At 38.7% G+C, this 25,315-nt stretch overlaps 1 protein-coding gene across 4 annotated transcripts in view; it reads right to left on the reverse strand.

Annotated features, from left to right (window-relative positions):
- Nucleotides 1-12,750: 12,750 nt before the first annotated feature.
- The window catches only part of Sytl5 (synaptotagmin like 5), a 119,569-nt gene continuing 107,004 nt past the window's right edge, over nucleotides 12,751-25,315 (reverse strand). For 3 of the 4 annotated variants that reach the window (XM_076562825.1, XM_042268986.2, XM_042268985.2), the window contains 4 exons: nucleotides 21,913-22,021; nucleotides 20,301-20,436; nucleotides 16,507-16,715; nucleotides 12,751-15,083 (listed from right to left, as the gene is read on the reverse strand). In XM_076562825.1, the coding sequence (XP_076418940.1) occupies nucleotides 14,941-15,083; nucleotides 16,507-16,715; nucleotides 20,301-20,436; nucleotides 21,913-22,021 (597 nt within the window). In that variant the 3' untranslated portion in view covers nucleotides 12,751-14,940. The remainder of the gene's footprint in view (nucleotides 15,084-16,506; nucleotides 16,716-20,300; nucleotides 20,437-21,912; nucleotides 22,022-25,315) is intronic. The other variant, XM_076562826.1, reaches the window with a different exon arrangement.

The following is a 25,315-nucleotide window of genomic DNA, read 5'->3' on the forward strand; positions in this document are numbered from 1 at the left end:
CAACTTCCAAGGGAATGTTCATATGCAGCCTGTGGTGGCAACCTCTGTTTGGGGTGAAGGGAGAAGGTTGCTGGGTAGAACTGCTGATAGGAGCACATGTTTTTCCTTTGGAGAAACACTAGTGCTTCTCTGCCTTGGACAATGCTTAGTGTCTACACTTACAACGCTAGAATTATGCTTAGCTCATGGAAAATGCAGCACTCGTTTCTCCTTAGAAAAAAGGCACAGAAAAGTGTGAATCTAGCTTTTACAGTTGTTGTTTGAAATAGGGTCTCACCTCATTCATGTTGGCCAGGAACCGACTCTACATCCTGAATGCTGGAATTACAGGAATGCACATCATTCTTGGCTTATACATTGCTTAGTACTGAACCCAGAGTTTCGTGTATGCTAAACAAGAACTCTTACCAGATGAGCTACATCCCCAAGTCCTAGCTTCTTTAATCAGAATCAGTTTTACTGGTGGGTGTACATTGTGCAGATGTTTCCATTACATAGTGCCATCTGTGACGATGCACAGCAATTGATGTATTTGCTTGAGCCAGAAAACAATTTCATTTCCTTACATAGCGTTTTGTAAATTTGGGGCTTTGCATCATCTCCTCTCCTCTCCCCCATTCTCTGACCATTCCCTTCCCCATCTCTCCAGAAATGATACATTTCTCTGCAGAAGGATGCTGATAAGCTTTCATCTCTGAACATAAAACAATCTCAATCTTTCTCTGAAATATCTTCCAATGTATCTCTTACTTTTGTGGAATTTTGTTTGACACTTGAGCAGGCTATTAGATGATTTGAACTGAAGATTGGCCTTATGTAAGTCAGGTAAGTTCTCGACAACTGAACATATTTTATAGCCTGCCCTATTTTCCCCATTTCATGACTTTGTCTCTCTAAATTCTCTAGGCTGTCCTTGAACTCAGTCTGTAGCAAATATTGGCCTTGACCTTGTAATCCTTGTGCCCTAGTCTCCTGAGTAGCAATGATTGCAGGCCTGTACCCCAATATAAAGCATGAACTGCTAGGTTAGAGCGAGAACTTGGACTTCTTTTTTAGAAAACCAGAAAGGGGAAAAATGTTAAGTGGCAGCAATGTGGATTTCGGAAAGGACTGAGTTCCAAAACTCTCTAGACCAAAGCTTCTCACAGTTTGACCATCCTATGTGTTGCTCATCCCTGAATCACTTGTTATGGGTCATCAAGATAAGGAGGGCCTGCAAGATGACTCAGCAGATAAAGGAGCTTTTTCACCAAGACCAATGACCTGTGAGTTCAATTGCTTGTTCCCACATGTTGGAAGGAGAGAACTGATTCTCTGTTCTGTTAATCTTCTGACTGCCGCAAGTGTGTCTTGGCATGTGGGTGTCCCCCTCAAAGGAATAACTAAAAGCAATAAAAAATAATCTAGAAAAGAAACTATAGAGCTTGCCCCAGAGCAGGTATTAGAAATGTCAATAACGATTACATTGTTCAGCTGGAAGTTTTGATAAGCTTTCTTAATGAAGGAGTCAGCACGTTGATTTAGATTCTGGTGGAAGCACCTCATCTTCTCCCGGATTAGCACTCCAAGAAACACTGAGGAGGGCTAGATATGGGGTACTTGTTCCTTTGTCTCCATATGAACAGCCATGAAGCTGGAAATTAGGGAGGAAATGCAATAGACTTTTGCAAAGGTATGATGATTCTTGTTTTGGGTTGAGTAGCCCCCGTCATTACTAGTTTTCTATAATATGACATGTGCAGTTCTGATAATTAGTTTTGCTAGAGGGTTTTAAGTTCTAGATAGGCAGTCTGAACTAAATAATGTCTGAGAAGTAATGGCAGTAAAGAAGATTATGTCTGTTAAAATAGCCTTGGCCATAATATGTCAGTCATCTCATAAGGTAGTTGACATGAATGTGCCCTTCCGCTGAGGAGTCTGATGTGTTCCCATGGTCCTGAACCGTTCTTCTCCAGAAAGTTCAGAATTCAGTTTTTTATAGTCACCAGTGACCATCCCGACAGGTCCTGCATGGCTAGGACTTGATCTAACCAGGGAGGGGCATTGAGGGAATGAAGAAACACAAACAAACGCACATGCAAGAAAAGCTGGGATCATGTGGAATGTGCTCACTCTGATGGAGGACACCTACTACTCAACAATTTGGAACCTCAGCGTGTTTATGATGCATGGCACAGGAGGAGGAGTTAGCTGGTCTACATAGGAGAGCAGTCTCAGGTTGCAGTCATTTGAGAAGAGGAAGCTGCAGTTGCTAGTTTTTGCAGATTAGCCAATCATCTGGAAACACTCATACTTACTTGCACATACAGTCAACATTCACACTTAGACCAGAGGAAAGCTTTGCCGTCACTCTGAGCATCACCAAGGGAAGGTTTTGAGCACTACCTTGGAAGCATTGGATTCCTTGAGATGATTATGCTCATCAAGTCAAACAATATACATTCACTCAGGATTTCATCTGCTCTTTACACATTCTCAAGGCTTTCTTGGGTTCCTTCACAGTCCCTCTTACTATTTCACAGAAAGGGGAAGTATATCCATGTTGGAAGCATTTGGTTTGGAATGATCTCATAAGAAATGGTATCACTCAATCACCTTTTAATGTTTTTGCTTCCGGTCTAACAACTAGGAGTTCTGCGATCTTTTTGTTAGTTTCCAGAAACAAGGGGAAAAAAGCATCTAAGTGGTTAGGAAGGAGCAGTGTTGATTCTGATTTCTAAAGTTATTTCTGTACAATACATAATTGATAACATCACACTGCCTCACTGACCACTAATAACTCATTGATTCATTCATTTATTAGGCATGTATTACCAATCAGCATAGTTCACTGATCTTAAGGGGCAGATTTCTTTTCAGATTTTAACATCTCTGAATTTGCAGTGTCTTCAAATAACATCCTTCTCCATCAAGGTCCTGGTGGGAAACATGACAGTCTCAAAAGGGAATTAAAGAAGGCAATAATGAAAGGACTAGCTTGTAATGATGTAGACATGGGAAAAAGAACTCAGTAAGAGCTTTGGAAGCATTCAAATCCAGCAGAACCAAGAATCATCTATCCTAGGCTTAGAGAGGACAAGAAGAGGGCATGATTATGGGAACCTAGAAAGAACTGTGTGTATAGTTTCTGAAGTCACAGAGAGGAGTAGCAAAGGAACACAAACTTGAGGCCAGGAGGAAGAAAACACTGTAAATAAAAACCCAACCTCTTTCCTCCTGACCTCTGAGCTCCTGCCATTGGCTGAAAGTGTCCCAAACCAACCAAAACGCAGAGAGTAAAGGAGCGAAGCCCACAAGTTTGGAAAGTTTTAGAGAGTGGATGTGGTGGGACAAACCAAACTACCCAACATAGCTCACCCCTTTGAGCCCTTCACAACTACTCTATTTCTATTTCTTTGTTCTTTTCGTGTTTATATCAATCTGTCTGCTATCAGCAAAAAAAGAGGAAAACATTCTGATATACTGATACACCTGAGGGCAATGACAAATAACAATAATGAACTTTGCATTTCAAAATGCCAGAAGAAAGTATGTTGAAAGTTTGTGGCATCTACTGGGTTCTTTTGTCCAAATAAAATCTAATTCCTCAGTACAGGGATCCCAAAATGTCCCCATCACCTACTCCCAGAGTCAGCAGACTACAACCCACAGGCTGGCCATCTGTTTTTGCTAGTAACGTTTTAGTTGGGACACAGCCACACACATTCTTTCACAAATTGTTTAGAGCTGTTTTCATGCTAGAGCGGCAGACAGGAGTCATTGTGACAAAGACCATATGGCTCATAAAGTCCAATTTATCATCTATCCCTTTAAGAAAATGTTTAGTCCCATGACTACTGTCAGTGAAGGGCAATATCAATCTTTTCATATTCCCATATGAACTGTAAAGCTTTAGCTACCACCATTTTTCTCCATACAGTATTATAGCCAGGAAACTACAGTTGGAAGAAAAAGCTAAGTAATGTAAAATGTCAGTGCTTCAGTCTCAGTTCTGTGACTAGCCATGGGGGCTGAGGTGACAGGTCATTCAGATTCTTTTTGACTCTTCCTCAGCACTTCAACTAGATTGATTGCTTTCTCCAGATGAGAAATCCAACCTTTCACTTCTGGAATGCATGCTTCTTAGTGGCCCTGTTTTGATTGTTTGCTTGTAGTTTCCACTCCTCAGGATTATAGATCAAAGTGCTAAGAAGAGTTCTCCTTAGGCAATCCCCTGCCCTGGCTTCCTGCTTCTCCTTGTAACCCTGTGTGTGAGCAACCCAATTTCCTTTTGATAATCATTCCACCCCCATTCTTTACCCAAATCAATTGAGTGGCATATGTTCAGAACACATAGACTCATGGAAGTCAAGGTTATGGAAATAAGTAAAGAACATTTCTTTAGTAGTCAATTAGTTTTAAACATAAGAGGAACTATTCACAGCTCTACATAATGGTCCTTCACCCATGCCTTCTGGTGTTCTAAGAGACACCACCATACACACACACACACACACACACACACACACACACACACACACACACTCACATATATAGACATATATACATAAACACATATGTGCCTCTGGTTTAAGGCACACACTATATCATGAAGTTATTTCCTCATCTTCACTGTTTAACAGCTGATTCTACAACTGAGCTTTGAGCAAGACATCAAACCAACAATTTTGGGATGATGAGGCATGTGGTAAGACTAATACATTTCATAGCATGAGCCCAAGATGCACAATTCTTCACTGCAAAATGAGTTCCTTGGCCAGAGGTACGTAAGGTGTTCTTTTGAGTCTAAGTATGTGGTACATTCACACAATAGGGAAAATAACGTACCTCTACTTTAGGGCTACATTACCTTAGGGCTACATTACCTCTCTGATTTTTGCTAAGATTTTGATTATTTTTGTACACAGAATCACAGGTTGAGCTTATCTATGTCAGTTCAGCAAATACTCATGTCTTCAAAGACAAATAAATGTAAAACAGTAAGACTAGATGGCATATAATTAATCTTTAAGGACACACAATCCATCTTCCAGAGTTCAGAATAACTCAGAAGACAAAATGTTAGCGATAATAGGAAAATGAATTTAATGAACAATACATTACCATTTGCCTAATGTCCAAGATGGCATACATCATTAGTCTAGCATAAAACTCCATTTAGAAGCTTAGAAATAAACATATTAAACATTTAAATATTATTATTACTAATTTTGTGCTAAACATGTTAAGGTAAGCAAATAGGAACTTTGTAGCTAACAATTACAAAATAGCCAAATGTATGCAGATTTCCTATCATCTCCTGAGATTAAAACATTTGATTTCTCAGTGTTCTATACTTTGAATAGCTTATACATAAAAGCAAACTTAAATATATATATAAATATATATGCATTGCACTTAAAATTTTGTGAAGAGCATTGGTATCATGTTAATTGCACTTACCACAGGAAACATCTAAGTATCACATCACAAAAAGACATGAAAGAACCTTAAATGCATATTGCTAAGCAAAAGAAACAAGTCTATAAGGAATCTTTATGGTTTATGCATTTATCAAGGCAAGCAGTACTCTAAAATATAAAGCATGGACCTTATTATAAAGTATTACCTTAAGTTAAAAATAATGTCCAAAGTCGGGCAGTGGTGGCACATGCCTTTAATCCCAGCACTCGGGAGGCAGAGCCAGGCAGATCTCTGAGAGTTCGAGGCCAGCCTGGTCTACAAAATGAGTTCCAGGACAGTCAAGACTACACAGAGAAACCCTGTCTCGAAAAACCAAAAAAAAAAAAGTCCAAATATTGTCTCATTAATTCTAATAAATGTGTCACACTGATACAAAAGGGATAACTAGGAGAAACTGTGGAGATGGACACTATATTAAATCGCTCCGTAACTTCTGCACAGTTTTTCTGTAAACCCAAATTTTCCCTAAGAAATAAAATCTGTTAACTATAAGCAGGCAGAATAGGTCAACTTCCTACCAGAGAAAAAAAAGTTTAGGTGAGTACATTGGCAAGTGAATGAACATGGGTATGGTTCAGTCTATAACAGAATTGGGAAAATTGCCCCATTTATTTTTCATGAAGACTAGGTCTAACTCTGTAGCCCAGTGATTCATAGATGTTCATGAGACATTGAAAATGTGCCTTTCCTCTGCAATCCACTAAACCCTGCTCATCAGTACAATGCTTACTCTGGGAATGGGACACTCAGTGCAGTCACAGAGCTGGGCCAGTACCTGAGCTGATGAGGTGATGCATTTCTCAGATCAATTTAATTTAATGTACTTTTGATGCTGATGACTGAACCCGGGGTCTCACACATGTGAGGCACGGGCTCTAACATTGAGCACCAGCTCACGTCTTAATTTTTTTTTGAGACAAGGCCCTCATAAGTTACCCAGGCTGGCCCCAAACTTATCCTCCTGCCTTACCATCCTGAGTAGATAGGGTTACAACTGTGCCCCACCACTTTATGGCTTTGATAACCTCCTTAAATATTTGTATGACATTTATATTGAGGCACACTTTACTGATGGAAGAGATATAAAGGAAGCCCTCAGGGAAGGCAAGTTCCTCTTTCCCCTTTGTTCTTAGCAATTTATGTCTGGCCCAAACTGATATATCATATTCAGCAAAACAACCCCATCGTCCTAAAACTGTCCATAGAAAGCAATTTACTACTCAGGAATTGCTCTTCAGGGACAGGACCTCTACCTCACCTATACACTCAAGCAACTACTATGTTTTTTTTTCCTGTTAATACCATATTCTTCCTGAGAGCAATTCCCTACTTCATTATATTTGCAGTGATGCTCAGTGCCTCTTGGGACTTTAGGAAGCTACCAGGGTACCTTGCGTCTTCACATGGCTCTGATAATTCATATGTTTTGCAAGTAAATAATGTTAACTTGGGTCCTGAGGTGCCAGGAAAGAGTTTAAATTGAGTAGTGATATTCCCAGAAACCTATGTGCAAAAAAGCAGTGAAAGGATCTCCTAAACCTGTGTGTACTCCATCAACCCAAGGAGCACCAGAAAGAGTGAGAAAAAGTCTAGATGTCCCTTTCTCTCTGTGAGCTGGAAATCAATAATCTCTCTTTTAAAATAGCTCTGAGTGATTGACATGACTGTTTGTGATGGAGTGGCTTCCATTCTTACTTGTTTCTAAAAGAGAATGAATGAAAACGAAGTCTTATGGTTGTGCTTCATCAATTCCTATGCATTTTCACAAACACGATTGAACTTTCTGATATCCAAATCGAATCTGGGTAAGTATAAAATTATGTGGCAAGTATAATCGGATTCCCTTGGCATAAGTATATTTAACAACAGATAACACATAGATAGCTCTCTGACCTCCTGCCAGATTCTAATGACTTCAACTTTGCTTTAATTGTGTGCATCAATTCAGCCTCATTTAGAGAAAAGGGAAAACACAGATAACTTTCTTCTTGTGTTAAAATGTTTGATAAAAGTATGAGCATTTTGGCACTTACAGGCTATACTAAATATAAACTCAATTTCACTTTTCTAAGGATCCTTCTCCAGAATAGGGTGATGAATACTAGTGAAGTAAATAAAGCGCAACTGATCATATTTGAAATATTATGGCTTACTCATAGTGACATGTTGTTTGTGTTTTTGTGGGGTGTGTGTTTGACAGAATGGTAACTTTGTTTCTGTAGATTAAAAGCATTATCTTGAAAAATATTCTTGTGAGAAATGTGGGTTTCATCAATATGTCATGGAGAATAAGGAAGGCCATAGAAAAAGATGGCTTTTACTCTGGGAGAAGATCTGAGGAAGGGGTAGTAAAGACAGGAAAGTTGGGTTGTTGGAGTGCTAGCAGGTTCTCAATTTTATCACATAAACAAAACTGGGCCATAGTTTTTATCTTCAGCAAATTAAATATATTCTGTAATATTCATTCACAAATCAGTCGAAACATGAAATTCTGGCCTAAAGTAAATTGTTGCATTTGTTAGCATTCCATTTACTGTAATAACTATTTGAGATAGACAGGATTTGGAAGTTTTAACCCATGGTTTGTTGACCTCATTGCTTTTGGTTCTCTGGTGGTGGGCCAGAAAATCTTGGCAAGAAATTATGATAAAACTATTTACTTTATGGCTTGGATTGGGAGTGGGAAGGGGCCAGGATCCTAATAACCCCTTATAACCTGAAGATGCCACATGTGATCCACTGTCTAAACTTTCTTTTACCTCCAAATAGTGGTTAATCCTTTAACACATGGCCTTTTGGGGGACATATAATATTTAAACTATAGTATGTCTCATAATATGTATCTTTTAAAATATTTGTTGTACACTGGGGGGCACTTTATTATATATAGAATGCTTAAGATCCAACCCAGCATCTAATACAAAGAGTTAAAGAGATTATAAATCACAAAGTGTTAAAGTTATTCATTTTTCCACAGCAGTTTACATTTTGTAAGCCATATTTTATGTACATTAATTCATTAGGTATCTTCATTTTTCAAAAATTTATTCATATCTGCATACATGTATGTTTCATAGTATGCATGTGAAGGCCAAAGGATAATAACCCTTGGGAGTCACTGCTTTCTTTCTACCATGGGTTTTGGAGATGGAACTCATGTCATCATGCTTCTATTTCCTGAGCCATGTCATCTTAGTTATTCTAAGGTAGACTATTTCCCATCTGACAGTCAAACAGACCAAGGGCTATTTTGGATAATTAACTGAATTCTGATGATTGGTAAGTAGTCAAGATTTGAACTTAGGTCCTTTGAGAACAGGGTTAAGGTTTTTTCACTGCATCCTGGTTGCATTGTGCTATGTTTTGAACCTGACATGACCCCACAGGCTTATGATTTTGAACACTTGGTACTCAGTTGGTGGTGCTATTTGGGAAGGTTATGGGATGTTTAGGAGGCAGAGTTTATCTTTTAAATACAGCATTTCTCAAATTGTAACTCTTTTTGCAGTGGAATAATGCTTCAGATAATCTTTCCTAATTCTTAATATGTCACAACATTCCTGATTTTCCAGTATATATTTGTACATGTTGTTTCTTTTCTTAGTTCAAAGGTCATAAATGGCAGTATTATTGAAGGAAAGGTCCTGTTAATTTCTAGTGACAGTGTTCAGATCAATGTGAGACATATTGTATGGAAAAAAACAACACTGATCACAACTTAAAATGCTTCAGTTTCAGAGGATTCTTGGACTTGATATTTCTAACAACTTTATTCCTACAAGTAGGGCTTGTCATTATTTCTTCCATGGCTTTCTTCTTTCCAGCCAAATATAAACTTTGGAATATCAGATGATTGCATGACTCCCATTACTGTGAATCAGGTGAGTGCTATTCATTCGTTACCTACTTAAGTGTGTAATTGTCATTACATTACTCCAAATAAGGAGTGAAATATTCCAGGCAAGGTTGTCTTCTATTCTCCTGAAAAGCTTATCACCTGTCTAGGGCTATTACTATAGTATTTCAGAAGGTTGATTTCTGTTTCAATTAACAAACATTATGTACATTTAGAAGGATATGGTATGGTGTCTTCATATATATATATTAATTATCAAATCAATCTGTTTGGCATATCTATCACATTAAATATTTATCATTTGTCCTGAGAACATTAAAACTTGTCCTTTAGTTGTTTTGAAATAATACATTATTACTAACCTAGAAAGAGTATTTTTAAAAGACCAATTTGCAAGCACCTTCAGAATTTTTTTTTATCTGTGTGGGCTCCAGTTTTCTCCTATTTTTAGTTGGGAGTTGGAGATAGTGATTTTTTTTAATGTGCATGAAATAATTTATTGAATGCATTGACTAACAATAAAGAATAACATATATGAAAACTTAAATTTTATCTGTAGTGTCCACAAATTTCCTAGAAAGCATTGACACTATTGTCCAACTTAAGTAATATCTCTCTGTCAATTGCTTTCAGTTTGCCAACATTCTCTCCCTTCTTCAGTTTTCATTCAGATACCTTAATAATCATCAGCGTTGTGGCTATACAGTGATGAAGAATCACTAGTCTTAATCCAGGGGATAGCTAGCCTGCAAACCACAGCTGTGCAAACTAGACTAAGCCCTCCTTATAGGCTTAGGGATGACGTAACCTTTAGTTTGTTATTTTGTTACTTGTAGTTGAAAATAGCCTGAGTGTTGCAAGTTGATGTCTAATCAACATGTACTGGATACAGCAGTCAGAGGGATACTGTTGAAACATGTGATACTTCGTCAGTCTTCAGCTCATGACTCAGTAGTCCCCATTTCATCCTGTCAATGACCCAAATCCCTAGTTAAGACATGCAAATCCATATCCACCCTTGCTCTATCTCCTCCTTCCCCTCTCACTTTGAAATGGTGGCTTTTAAAAATGCTTACTGATGTAACGCTCTGTGATGTTATTTTTGTATTCTTTTGACTTATTTCACATATAGTTTTGATTACTTATTCTCAGTCAAGCACTAGGGATACAGCTGTGATACCTCTGCCCTTATGAACCTTACATAGTGGCGAGACAGCACACTTGGGCACCAAAAGTTTCATTACACGAATAATTGAATGTAATTGTGATTGGTGCAGTGAACGGGAAATGAAGGCAGGCTTCTGTGACCTAGTTCAGCACAGGATCTAGAAGGCTTTCCTGAGGAAGTAGCATTCATAGCATTGAAGACCTGGATGACTTATGGGGACAGGGTTAATGCGAACAAGAAAGCACACAAGGTGGTTAAAGAGAAAGGGAGGAAGCAGAAAGGGAGACACAGCTTGGGATATGCTAGAGAAACGGCAGCGGCTTTCTTATGCTGGACCATCTACAGTAATTTAAACTTGATTTTCTGGCCAATTGAAAGCCCATGGGAAGTTGCATAGATCACTCTGGGGATGGACAGATATCATCTGTACAATCACAGACAAGTACAGTCATGTGCTAATGCTAGATGGTAAATTTAGGTCATTAGATCAAGAGTGGTCACTAGACAGTTCTTTTGACTTTTCTGTATAGTTGGGCATTTAAAATATATTTTTGAGATGAATCATTCTGTTTCTAGTGTGGAGACTGGAATAACTGTAAAGAACAGTTATTTACAGCCAGAGAGACATCGCAGCTGTAACATACTTGCACCATGACACTAATTACCCAGGTTCAGTCCCCAGAATCTATGTGAAGAGGTAAAGAGAGGACTCCACATGTGTATGCAGCACACACATCATAAATACACACAATAAATAATAATAAACAATTCAAAAGGATTAAAGCTGGGAGACTACTGAAGGAATCATGGAAAGCAGTGACATTAGTTCAGACTTCAGTGCTATCACAGGGATGAGGAAAGTTAAGAAGTAGACTCAACATGATTCCCTGACTGATTCTGGGCAAAGGAGAAGCAAGAAATAAAAATCATTCCACGATGCCTGGCTACTGTCACGGGTTAGAGGATGGGTGCCCCTAAATACTGAGATGGGACAGGCTAGAGCAAGAAGATGAGAACAAGAATGATAGCAGAGTATTTAGTTTGAATATATTTTCAAAGAAGCTATCCTGAGATGTCATACTGGTGGTTAGATCTAGGTTGTCATCATATAATACAGTTATAGAAATCAATCTTAAAGAAGGGAGTTTTATTTGAGAGTTAATGGAAAGATAGAATTGTACTACACACACACACATACACACACACACACACACACATACTGGGCAGTATCTAATATATTGAGAGAATAAAGGAAAAGATTATACTTTTATTGAAGAGAGAAGAAATAACACAGATTGTTTTGGAAGCAAGTTCATATGACTGGTAATGTCTTTGGGGAGCTGGCAAGCTTGGATTGGTGATCAGTGGCAACTGCTAAGTAAATTTTGTCTTAAAGTCTTAGTGGGTCATTTGGTCGCCTAGGGCTTGCAAGGCACCCTAAGAAACAGGTATTTGTGACCTACGTGTTTTTCCCTATGCTTTCTTAGCTCTGTTTACTTGGCTGTGACAGGAATAACTAAAGTGGTTTGATGGATCTTGTCTAGGGCTGAGAAGAAAGGTCTGCATTGGATATGGAAATTTTACATCATAAGTATATGTTACCATGAAAGTAGGTTAGAAGTGAGGAGAAAGAGAGCACCAAAGAGTCCAAATGGTAACAGTTAATGCTGAGAACTATCAGAGGCACAAGAGGAGAAGCAACTCATAACTAGAATCAGAAAAAATCCGGAGTGTGTGATTTTCAGACTTCTGTTGGTGGGATTTGTATTGTTCTGATCTCTTTCAGAAACCCAAGCCCCTATAGGTACTCATTTCTCATATACATATCTACTTCTGTAGGGAGGATACATGAAAGTGGATGGCTGAGTAAGATATACATATATATATATATATATATATATATAATTTTGAATTCCAAAGTGTTTGCTGTTAAAAAGAGAAGATTGCGGGAGAAGCATGAAACACAGATGGCTTACCCATATTTCCTGTGGTTTCTGATCTATTTAGTGTATCTGGGGTTTGTGTTAAAGAAATACCCAGTAAGAAGCTGGATTTCATGAAACCATTGTACAGAGAACTGCTTTGAATTTGATCTGAACACAAAGATTCATGCCCTTCTTGTGTTTAACTTGTAAATTTAAGAATTATTTAACCACATTTTCTTAGTGACTAAACCTATTTTGTTGTGTCTACTCCAGAGACTGGCTTCACCATCACCACCTTCTCACATTCCCCTAAAATGTCACTGAATCCAATCATGTTTGAAGATGATTTATTTTTTCCAATGTGAGAAATAGTACCAAGTATATAGTTTTCTTTTCTGCATAATGGTGTGTGAATCCTTAAGAAGTATCGTATTTACTGAGCTATGATAGAATGAGTTTTCTATAGATGACCTATTTTTGAATAAAGCTGGAAATGGCTTGTGTATTCCCTTACTATGGAAGAATATTAGATACATTCTTAAATGAGTTTTCAAATTTCAAAACGTATCTAAAAACATGTTGCAACTAAGTAGAATGAATCTGAACATGGTTTTAGTTCTCCTACTACTAACATTCATTTTTTAGATTGTAAAGGGTTTGCATGTATCAAAATGAAGAAATCAGCTATAAGGAACTGAATCTGATTCCATAACATCTGGAGTATGCATGTTTTTGGTGCATGGGGTGCCATTGAGATAGGGTCTGGCTACATAGCCCAGGACTGCTTAAAATTCTCTATGTATCCAAGGCTCACCTTCAATTTCTGATCCTCCTCCCTCCACTTCCAAAGTGCTGGGATTACAAGTATAACCTACCACCTCTGGCATAGACCATGTATGTTTATGTTTAAATAATCAGACTATGATTTTTTTTTTCTGACATGTAATCATCTATCCACCTTGATAACATAGAGTCATGTCAAAGTTGCCTAGGAGCTGAGTCCAGATTCAGTCACAGCCTCTGCATGACCTTGGACAAGTTATTTCAGTTCTCTCAATGGCAGGGTTGGAACCCATAAAATAAACAACCAAGCTTGGCAACCCTTCCGGATTTAAATGACTTTGCTTCTACATTTGGTCGCTTAGGCACCAAAATGACAGGACTTATAATGGATTCAATCACTGGCCTCTGTTTCACCATTATTTCTTGAACACTCACTCTTGTCACTGGCATCACCGTGAGCAAGGCGTATTTCCTTTTTTTATTGATTTTTGGGCTTAGCAATATGGCTTCCTTTTGACAAATGAGGTATACACATTTACGTGATTGAGCAGTGTGACTTATCCAAGTACACCTCTGCCATCACCACACTCATGCTATTCCTTTGGTTTAATGAGGATGAGAAATAAGCATCTGATTTAGATCCTCAGGCCTATAAGGAGGAAGCAGAGCTTTCCTAGCCAACCTTCATAGACATGAAAAAATTGGTCTTCATTTTAAGTCATTGACTTTTGATGTGGTTTGTTACTTGCCATTATAATAGCATAAGCAGATAAGAACTTGAGTGAAGAGAAAATGAAAGAGAGAACATGGAGTTCCTGACTCTTAGCAGCACGAGAGACACACACTGGAGTAGCTCCCTTTTCACTTAGCTAGTCTCCCTAGTGAACAAATTGTGAAGATATAAATTGATTGTCCCTTATTTCTTATTTCTTTTTACATAATGGCTTGTAATATTAGACAAAATAATTTTTGTAACATAGTTCAATAATTGCTAGTTTATCAGCAAGATGACCTTATATTCCAATTTCTCTACACACATTCTAGTTTGTGTCTGTTTTAGTGCGTACATGCGTGCATGTGTGTGTGCATGTGTGTGTGCATGTGTAATCATGTGTAATCATTTAGCACTCTTCACTTTCAAAAGGAGGCTGAATTAGAGGACGAATTCTGCAGTTACCAGAACCCAACCAAGACATCATAAAACATTAACACCTCCAACCTGATGTTTGCCACTACAAATGGATTCTACCCCATCTCCCATACCATTCCCAGCATGCCTTCTTTAAATCATAGACAGTCCCAGGATAAGCAAAGTGGCCAGTATCTCTCTATGTTATTCTTCAAGCAATCTACCTTCTTGGTGTTCCCTTCTCTTCTCAAACTGAAGTAACTTGGTTGGGAAAGGATTGAGGACCCCTAATCTCAACAATATTTTCCAATAAGCTTGTGTCATTTCTGTTGATATAAAGCCTATGAGCCACTGCACAGTTTTGCTTGTTGGCAGGATGGTGTGGTACACTTCCTATCGCCTACTCAAGGAAGCCTGAGTAGGTGAACATATAGAAGGATATGGTTTTTAGACAATCAGCAAGATCCTAAATGTTCACAAAACTGACATAGCTCCTCTCATGTCCTAATACCCTTAGATGAGAAATGACAGGGAAACAGAATTCAAGGTCCCAGTCCTTTGCCAAGAGAAAACAGCAGGCGACTAGAGATGTGTAGTTCTTGCAGAATTGGTCCCCTCAGAGCCTACATTTCGCCATGCTGGAACGCAGCATGAGAACTCCCTCTACAGATGTTCCAGGGTTGTCAACCATCTTTTGCCAAAGGCGTTGTTCTTCCCCACGAGAGTCCATCCAGTCTACACTCTTCCCATGGCTGAAACCTGGAGAAGGGAAAAGGGGGTACAACATTTCATACAGAGGGTCAACCTTCTAGAAGGCAAGTAAGAGTCCCTGAGGGGAGCTTTCAAGTAGAAATCCTCTTGTTGGCCTCTCCTCAGTTCCCATAGCTAGTGAGAAGTGTTCAAATGAGTCAGTTTATTGAAGCCTGTATGACTTCCTTCCACTTAGGTTGTGCAGAGAAATCAGAATGGCCCCTGATGTCTCATTTTCTTCCTACTTTGATAGCCTGGCAGAGAACCAATTCATCTAAACCAAGTTAGTGTAAGTTCACAGGCTGTCCTCAGATATGAGAATCTCTATTTCTAACATAGCTGCTTCTCTGACCCTGGAAGTTTCAAATTTATTGACATATCCCCTGCTCTCTTTAATCTATAAAAAAAGCTTCATATAGATGGGGTCTTTCTCAACCAAAATGTTGGCATGGCATATGGCTGATCTAAGATAATGGGATAAAGAGATCTGGGGTGACTGCATGTGCACTTTTAGTGATAAAGCATTTGACAACTGTAATATGTCTCCCCACCTGGTTCACACATTGTTATATTTTATGACCTGAGTTATATATTTTCATTCTGTGTTTAGTTTTCTATCAACATGACACACTCAGGTCATTGAGAAAATGCATCCATCTGATTGGCCTGAGGACAAGTCTATGGGGAAGTCTCTTGACTGATGATTGGTGTGGGAGGAAACAGCTCGGCTTGGGGGCAGTGCCACCCCTGGGCAGGTGGTCCTGGGTTATATAAAAAACATGCTGAGCAAGCAAGTAAGCAGTATTCCTTTGTAGTTCTGCTTCAGTTCTGCCTCTATGTTCCTGCCTTGACTTCCTGCCCTGATTCACCTTCATGACGGACTGTAAATAACAAGCTGAAATAAACCCTTTGCTCCCCAAGTTGCTCCTTGTCATTGTCTTTATTATAGCAATAGAAAGCAAAGTAAGACACATTGCTTGTATGAACAATGTTGTCTGTAGAGAAAATGTGGTTTCCTTTCAACATGATCATTATTGAGTTGAAGTTCTAAAAGAAGATGAAGTAAAGGCAACCTTATGAGGCCTTCTTCTCCTATCACAAGTCTGTGTTGTCTTGATTTTCACCTGCACAAAACCTGAAGACCCAACAAAGTACTTGAAATTGACTTGCATGAATGTATTGAAGATTTTTCTATGAAAGGATCAAGTATAACTATAACACCTGCTCAACTTTAAGCAATGTAAGCTACCACATTAACACTTACATCTTAACCATGATCAGATCTCCATCTAAAAGAATGAGGCATCTATGTTACTTCAGGAGTTAGTCAGAGCTCAAACTACATGAAAGTCTACAACACATCACACCTGTACCAGTCATGCTCTTGCCCATGGCCAGGCATAGGCCAGCTCCAGCTCGCCCAATTCCTTACCACTTCCAGAATTTAACCGGACACCTCCTAGAAAGATGTTGCTGGAAAAGGCCTCCTTGTCCCAGATGGTGAGTTCTAGGCAAACATTCTTTATATCCTGAGGATACAGGCCACTGAATATGAATGTGTGATTCCACTGAGGATTAACACTCTTTTTTACAACCGCAGTTTTGTGCTTGGTGGCTTTGTTATCATCAGGAAGCAGGTAGCTGTAGAAGGAAACACAATCACATTAGTGGGAAAGTTAAAAAATGCTATCTTTGAGTTGTCATTTGGATTTCCTACAATTCTGTGTAACTGTGCGTGAATGCAATATGCATACTTGGTGTTCTCTCCCTGATTCTTCTAAGCTTCACTAATATCTTATTTGGAGGGATGACTAGTGCCGCAATAGTAAAATGACCTCTTTCCATTTTTTTAATATAATTTTGTTTTTCCAAACCCTTCCAAATATTTGGTTCTCCATCTGGGAAAGAAAAGACCTGTGGTGGTAGCCACTATTGAGTGTTTCACTTTGTATCTTCCTGGGTCATCTGTAGGCTGATTTGAAGGCAGGGTAGATAATTCCTGGCATGTTTTCAGCTTCTCACCTCAAATCCTGTGTGTCCCAGGTTATCTGGTTCTGTGCGAGTTTTCTCCCTTATGCTCAGAGAACCTAGAAGTCACTGAAGACTGAACGCCTGAAGGGTAATTCTCAATCAGTGGGTTTTAGAAAAGGTTGGTGAGTTCCACAGGTCTTCACGGGATACTCCTGAGGAATGTTATGTGGAGTTCTTGTTGTTTTCCCAGTGGAACTGACCCCTACAGTGATAACCTTCCCATTAACATATCTTTTTAATCTGCTTCCCTCTGTCTTTTGCTTCATGGTCTATACTCTTTCACTGATGTTTCCTGGAAGCCCTTCTCTGGGAGAGTACCTGTGCCCTAGGTCATCTCTATTGTGTTCAAATTGTAAGTCCGGAACACCTTTGTGCCTTCAGGAAACATGGTTTAGGGAAGAAAATGAGTGTGTACATGGAATAAGTACATGAAACAATTATGAAAAATATAAGTAAATGGCCTAGGGATCAAGAAGATAATTGGGTCATGTGGTATTTTATTTACTGTATTGGTCAGTACTAGTAAGTAGGACAATGACAGAGTGCTTACCTAGCAAGGGCCTGGGTTTGATCCCAGCACGACCACCAAACAGGGAAAAATTAATAAATTAACTAGAGAATGCTATTATCTCTCAATCTCCATTCTATACTTTTAAAATTCCTGGTTTTTATTATTAGCATATTACATTTTCTTTTGTCTCAATTCTTATATTTCCATCATTAAAAAACACTGGTTCTACATTTGGGCATATGCTTTCCCAGAATTAAGACCATAAAGCTGTCTTGCAACTCATATAGCCACAGGACTAGGTTCTGGTCAATAGAATACAGGTAGATCTATGAAAAAGTTATAGGAGGCATCCTATGAGCTTAGACTTGCCTAGGATAGTCGAACTCTGTATAGCTAGGTATCTTGGTCCATGGAGAAGATGCCATAATGATATAGAAAACCACCTTCATCCCTGATAATCAGGACGTTTCCACATCTACCCTAGATAAATTACCTTCAGTCATTGTTTACATGTAAGAGAAAGTGTCTTTTTTAATTTTTTGTAATATTTATTTTTTATTGTATGTATGTATGTGTGGGGGCATGCCATGGCACAGATGTGGAGGCCAAAGGATAACCTGCAAGAGTCAGTTACCAATTTTTTTTTTTTTTACCAGGCGGGTTCCAGTCATCAAAACTGGTTCATTAGGTTTGGTGGCAAGCCCATTCTCCTTTACTTGCTGAGCCATCTTGTGGGCCCTGACTTTCTTAAGCAGAGCATATGTAATTATGTAATTTACATATTTCATAAGCAGAGCATATGTAATTATGTAATTTACATATTTCATAACATTACCAATATGTCTGTTCTTGCTTGCTCGCTGGCTCTTTGAAAAGATACCTCAGTTCATTTTTAAGGGTATTTATTTATTTATTTATGTACTTATTTATTTTTATGTGTATGACTGTCTTCCCTGCATGTATGTCTATGTACTATGTGCAAGCAGTGTCTATGGAGACCAGAAGGGGGTATCAGATCTCCTGAGACTGGAGTTACAGATGGTTGTGAGCTGCCATGTGGGTGTTGGGAACTGAACTTGGGTCCTCTGCAAGAGCAGCCAGTGCTCTTTACTACTGAACCATTTCTCTGACTCCTTGCATAATTTTTAAATTGGCTTAATAGTTAAGAATCCATAAGAGAATTTACTGGTTTTTTTAAAGAAAGAATGAAGCACTATTCTTTATTATTTGTGCCTCATAAATTCTCAACAAGAAAATGTAAAAACTGTTCCAGACAATATTAAGTCATCCCTGGAAGGTCAATAATAGGGCCATAGGACAGGAATAATATTCTGACCATACAAGACAGTAAGGAGCAGAGTCCTAAACTGGATGCTGGGGCTCTTGGGTTAACTACAGCAGCATGATTCAGACAAAGTTTTTCTTTTATGCTAACTAACACAATTCAGCAATGTGGAAACCCTAGTCATCTTACTCTCTTTATTAGATGGTTTACCAAACTTAAAATGCACGAGAATAAAAATATGATTCATTTCCTTGTGGGAAAATACACCCACGGGAGGCCTGCTCCTTTCTGAATGGAGATGGAGGAGTAGATGGAGAGGGGGGTAGATGGAAGGTGGGGGTTGGGGTGGGGAGGGAATGGGACGAGAGGAGGGCAGGGAAACTGTGTTTGGTATGTAAAATAAACGAAAAAAGGTAAATAAAATACAATTTTAAAAAGATTATACATGAAAAGAAAAAAGCAAGATCTCACTCTCTGCCCCCTGCTAGCCTGGCACTTGCTACATGTAGCCCAGGAGGGACACAAACTTGTGATCTTCCGGACTCAGTCTCCCCAGTAGTAGGATTTCAGGCACTACCATCAGGCCTGGATCATTTTTCAAAGAGGCAACATCTGTGCCTTGAAGACTCACGCTATGGCTTGGCATCATGGAAACTTGCTTTCCTTCCTATGTTTAATGGTGCTCTGTGCGGTCAGTTATATCTATTTTTCAAAGAGCAGCATCTAATCCTTGATACATATACATGTGAGTGTTTGCTTGAATTAATGAAAAAATATCCTTTTAGCCCAGGTTCTTCTAATTTCATGAGAAAAGTCTACAATAGTCAGAAATGAGAGAGACTTGCTATTTGGATTGCCTAGAATGAGCAAGAACATCCATTTAAAGGGCAATAGTCCTTCAAAAACTGCCATTTGCTCCATATGGCAGCAGATGTGTATCAGGTAGTCCTGGAGCCTGCCTCCAACACTCTCCAGAAAAGATGCTGAGATTTCTCTGCATTTTGCAATTTTCCCCAAGAGAGCAAACCAGCAAGTATTTAATAGTTTGGTTGCTGTACCAAATGAAAACAAAGAAAAAAATATAAGTAAATTATACATAGAAAATCATGCTTCTCTTTTGAGAAATGAACCTCCTGGGAAAATCTTCCAGCCTTCAGGATGAGAGTGATCCTCACAGTGGCCCTCCAGAAATCTGCTGGCGACACAGTGAAAACTAGAACAGCAAGTCCGCTCCATACTCAGATTGCTTTAGATGTAAGAGCAAGCACTTAAGGGTAGCTTTTCCAAAGTATATGCAATATGCAGAACGTGCGCCTCTCACAACTCCCATTGTCTAGTGGATCACAGCTCCTTTCAATATCCAGTAAGTGTCATCTATGATGAGCTAGAACAAAATTACCCTTTCACAAAGCTGTCAGAAGTGCCTCCCGATTTCACTGCTGTCAGATTCTTCGCGTCTTTGATGAACACTTCAAGTATTCCGCCAGAGATGACAGGTGACTCCTTCTTCTTTCCCCTTTTAAAGGTCTTCTTTCCTGAACGAACCAGCAGAGAGGAGGTAGAAGGGATCAGTGATTCCACTTCACATTTTACAGAGAACATCTACAGTTACTTCCTTTTCTGGTAATCATGCCTCTTTGTATATATTATATCACACACACACACACACACACACACACGCACGCACGCACGCACGCACGCACGCACGCACGCACGCACGCATGTACAAAGCTTCTGGAAAGGAAAGATGTAAAGCTTCTAAAGGAATAAAATGGATCCTGCCTGGACCACCACCCTGTTGTTTTGTTTTGTTTTGTTTTGTTTTTCGAGACTGGGTTTCTCTGTGTAGTTTTGGTGGCTGTCCTGGAACTCACTTTGTAGACCAGGCTGGCCTTGAACTCACAAGAGATCCACCTGGCTCTGCCTCCCGAGTGCTGGGATTAAAGGCGTGCACCACCACCGCCTGGCACCATCCTGTTCTTACCGAGAAAGAGCTATGGTGAAAGCCAGACCCAAGCACCAGAGCTCCAGGAGAGACATTTCTATAGCTTGGATATTTTAAACTGACTTCCAAAGGGTATATTCAATAACTCCCTTTTTATAAATTGTCAACTTCAGACAGGGTCAGTTCTAGAGGGTACAGCCTAGATTCAGTTACATTTTGTGGTTGGGAGAAAACTTTTTCAACTTCAATATTTATTCTGATGTAAAAGGTTCAACATGAGCAATAATCACTTATGACTGGACCTTTATTTAATACTCTTTGACATAACTTACATTTATGAACCTATTTAATCCTCACAACTCTTTTGCTTTTTAAAATTATTTTCCTTTTTTCTGAGATTATAATATAATTATAATTATGTAATTATAATAATCTTCCTCCAAACTCTCCCATGTTTCCCTCCTTGCTCTCTTTCAAATTCATGGTCTCTTTTTTCATTGGCTGTTATTACATGCATATATGTACATACATATATATTCCTAACTATAACCTGCTCAGTCTGAATAATGTTACTTGTATGTATGTTTTCAGGGATGACCGTATGGTATTGCCATGAATGGGAAAATAAAGGAAGCTGCCTAAGAAGATAATGAAAGGAGGAAGAAAAGAGAAATTTCAAATTGATTTTATCTGAATTTTCCATTTGTTTTCTATGTTTTCTGCCAGATATTTCTTCTCTAGACTTCCCAAGTAGCTGTGAATGAGTCCCTAGAGCAGCTTCCTAAAAACCCCCTCATACAACACATTCCTTCCACATTGGGGAGATTCTGTATCTCTTGGACTGACAGGAAATAATCTCCCATCAGGGTTGGTTTCTAAGTATGGATTTTTGTCCTGTACTTTTCTTCTCTGCATACATTATAACATGTACTTCTCAACTCCCAAAAGACCCCAATCCTATTATATTATTGTACTGGAAAAGTAACACAGGCCAACCAAACACTAACATCTACTTACACAATAGAAAGAGAATGTCGCTGATCATATCTATTGATTTTAACCCTACCTTGAGGTTGTCCTACTGGGAATATAGGGTTTTCCTCTGGAGGAATGTAGCGTAAAACAACCGTTAGCTCTCCTTTGTATTGAAGGCCTATATCAGGAGCCAACTCCACCTAGCCAAGGGGAGATAAGTAAAAAGAAAGTTAGAATACTGGATATCATCTTCTTAAATGAAATACAGCATATTCAGAAAGGCAAATATTTCATGTTTTCTCTTATATTTGGAATATAGGAAATTTATATTTCCTCAGATATTATTTCCCTAAAAGACCTCACTCCTCTATGGGGAGGACCCCATGTTAGATTCCTAGCAATAGCGAATAAGTAGCCTGAACTGGCCACCTCCTGTGACCAGATTGGTGCCTGTCCCAACTGTCATCAGAGAGGCATCACCCAGAAACTGATGGAGGCAGATGCAGAGACACATAGCCTAACATTAGTTGGAGTTCAGGAATTCTGTGGAGGAGGGGGAAAAAGGACTGTAGGAACCAGAGGGGTCAAGGACATCATAAGAAAATCCACAGAATCAACTAACCTGGGCTCATAGGAGCTCACAGAGACTGAACCAACAACCAGGGAGCCTGCATGGGACTGATCTAGGCACTCTACACATATGTTACAGTTATGTAGCGTGGCCCTCTTATGGGACTTCTAACAGTGGAAACAGACTGTCTCTGACTCTTTTACTGGCTTTTGGGAACCAAGTCCTCCATACTGGGTCACCTTGTCCAGCCTTAATACATGGGGAGGTGCTTAGTCTTGCTGCAACTTGATATGCCATGTTTATTATTGATACTCATAGGAGACTTGCCCTTTCCTGATGGAGACAGAAGAAGAAGGGACTGGAGACTGAGAGTGGAGGAGTGGGGGGAAGAACTGGGAGGGGAGGATGGGGGTGCTGCTGTTGGGATATAAAATGAATAGATGATTAAAAAATTTTCCTAGAGAGAGAGAGAGAGAGCTGACTCCTGTGCACTGAGTCAAGAGCAGAGAACTGTGCTTCTCAGAGAGCAGATGTGAAAAGCTCAGAAGCTAAACCCTCACATAGTAAAGCTAGAGACTCTTGAAATCTTAACACTCATCCACAGACCCGCAGACCCACACAGACCCACAACAGACCGACAACAGACACACAGACATACGCACACACACGTGCACATGTACACACACACACACACACAGAAGAGATATTTGCCTGACTTTTATTTCTGTCGTAAGAGTAGCAAGTATTTTATTTAACCATACCAGAAACAAAAATGATATGATAAGGTAAAATAGACCATTTAATACTAACTTTATTATTTTAAATAAAGTATGTGGCAAAGACTTTTCTTACTGTTCTAAAATTTTCAGTAGGGCTGAGGGTAGTACCTAGTAGTAGATCTTTTTTCCCAGCATACATGGCACTTTGAATTTGATCCCCAAATCTACCAAAAACAAAAAATTCAGTAATTTTAGTTTATATAATGTCATAAATAAAAATTCTAATGGATATTATAGTTGATTAAAATAGTCTCTACTTTTTTGATACTATGATCAACAGGAGGTGGGCCATTTGTCTTCTCTGAGACTGAGTAGCTGTTGTATTACTTTAGTTATTGGAACATGGCAGAGGTGGCAAAGTACTTGTTTCTGGGCCCGCGTCTAAAGGTTGACAGCTTCTATTTCCTTTCTTGGGATGGCTATTCATAGAATACTCCCTCTTAGAGCCCACGCTGTGAGAGTTTCAGCTCACATGTTGAAGAGACACCTAAGTGATCTAGTTTGCAGGCCTAGCTATATCAGCCAGCATATATCAGCATCAAGTATGGGATATGGAAGCAAGCTAACTTAAACATCCAATCCAGTCAAAGCTTCAGGTGATATCAGCTGAAGTCAACCATCTGGCTGCAACTCTATGACACCTTGAGTGAGAACTACCTTGATGAGCTCATTTAACACGCAGAATTATGAGAGAAAGTAATCCCAGATTTTTGTTTAAAGCCTGGAAGGTTTCCATTAGTTTACTATACTGCCACAGTTAATCAAAGCAGCCCTACTTGATAGTGAGTGAAATTTTTGAGTTAAGAAATAGATTGTAGGAAAAGAGATAAGTGCAAATTTCATATACAAATACAGAGCATATTAGTACAGACTCAAACCATGCATTGTTGGAATATATTGATGTTATGTGGACTTTCGGCTAAAGGTAAAATATACAAGTGATTTTTAATAAACACAAACCCCAGGAATTATGAAAGTATAACACAATAACAATGAGATTTTAAGATATTTTAATTTGGTTTCTATTGCTGTAAAAAACCACATGTCCAAAGCAACTTTGAGTGGAGAGGGTTTACTTCATCTTATAATTCATCATGAAGGGAAATCAATGCAGGAACTGAAGCAGAGGCCATGGAGAAAACTTACTTATTAGCTTGCTCCTTGTGCCTTGCTCAACCTCTTTCTTATACAACTCAGGACTACCTGTCCAGGGGTGGAACTGCTCCCCATCATCCTTATTGATGCTCCACATCAATCCTTATTCAAGAAAATGCCCCACAGACTTGTCTACAGGCCAGTTTTATCGAGACAATTCTCAATTGGAGTTTTCTCTTTTCAGATGCCCCTAGATTGTGTGACGTTGACAAAAAGAAGTAACCAGTGCATTTTATAACATAATAATGTACAAAAGATAGCTACAGTGTAGGGTCATCTTGAAGTCTGCACATATACATTGGGGTATATTTGATATTCTGGCTTGGAAATTCTAAGGTAACATGTTCTGCCATACCATCATTATCATTATTCAACCAATTTCTGCCCAGGAAAATGTAGAATTTCATTCAGTTTCCTACAGGGTACTTTTGTAAGTATTGTGGGAATGCATTAGACACAGACCCTACTTTCAATAGAGTTTAGAAGCTGCTTTTAATTACTCACATTTCTAATTCATCAGATTAATGTAGTCTATCCTTAAAATGAGCAGGATTGCCTCTACAAAGACCATGTGTATTTGCTCTCATCAATTCATGCCCACAGAGAGTCAGGGGTATAAGTCTCTATATGACAGATACATTTGTATGGTAATTATATAACTCAATATTACATAAATTGATTTGTGGACAAAGACAGCTGTCACTATAGAAATTAGACTACTTTAGAGGAACAAATATTTGAATGCCAAGTTGTTGGTTTATGTGGCCTTAAAACTGTAGAAGATTAGAACAATTATGAATATTTAGAAAAAAATTTATTTAAAAGTGTTCTTATTTCACTTTATATTACACATTAGAAATTGTTGAAGATAATGCATTAAGAATGAAATCAATAAAAGGAAAATATAGTCAGATTTTATTTGCGAAACATATATTCAAACAATATTAAACGTTTCCTATCAACATTTGTATATAAATGTATATTTATTT

The sequence above is a fragment of the Peromyscus maniculatus genome, chromosome X (assembly GCF_049852395.1).
Source record: "Peromyscus maniculatus bairdii isolate BWxNUB_F1_BW_parent chromosome X, HU_Pman_BW_mat_3.1, whole genome shotgun sequence".
Classification (NCBI taxonomy): Eukaryota; Metazoa; Chordata; class Mammalia; order Rodentia; family Cricetidae; genus Peromyscus; species Peromyscus maniculatus.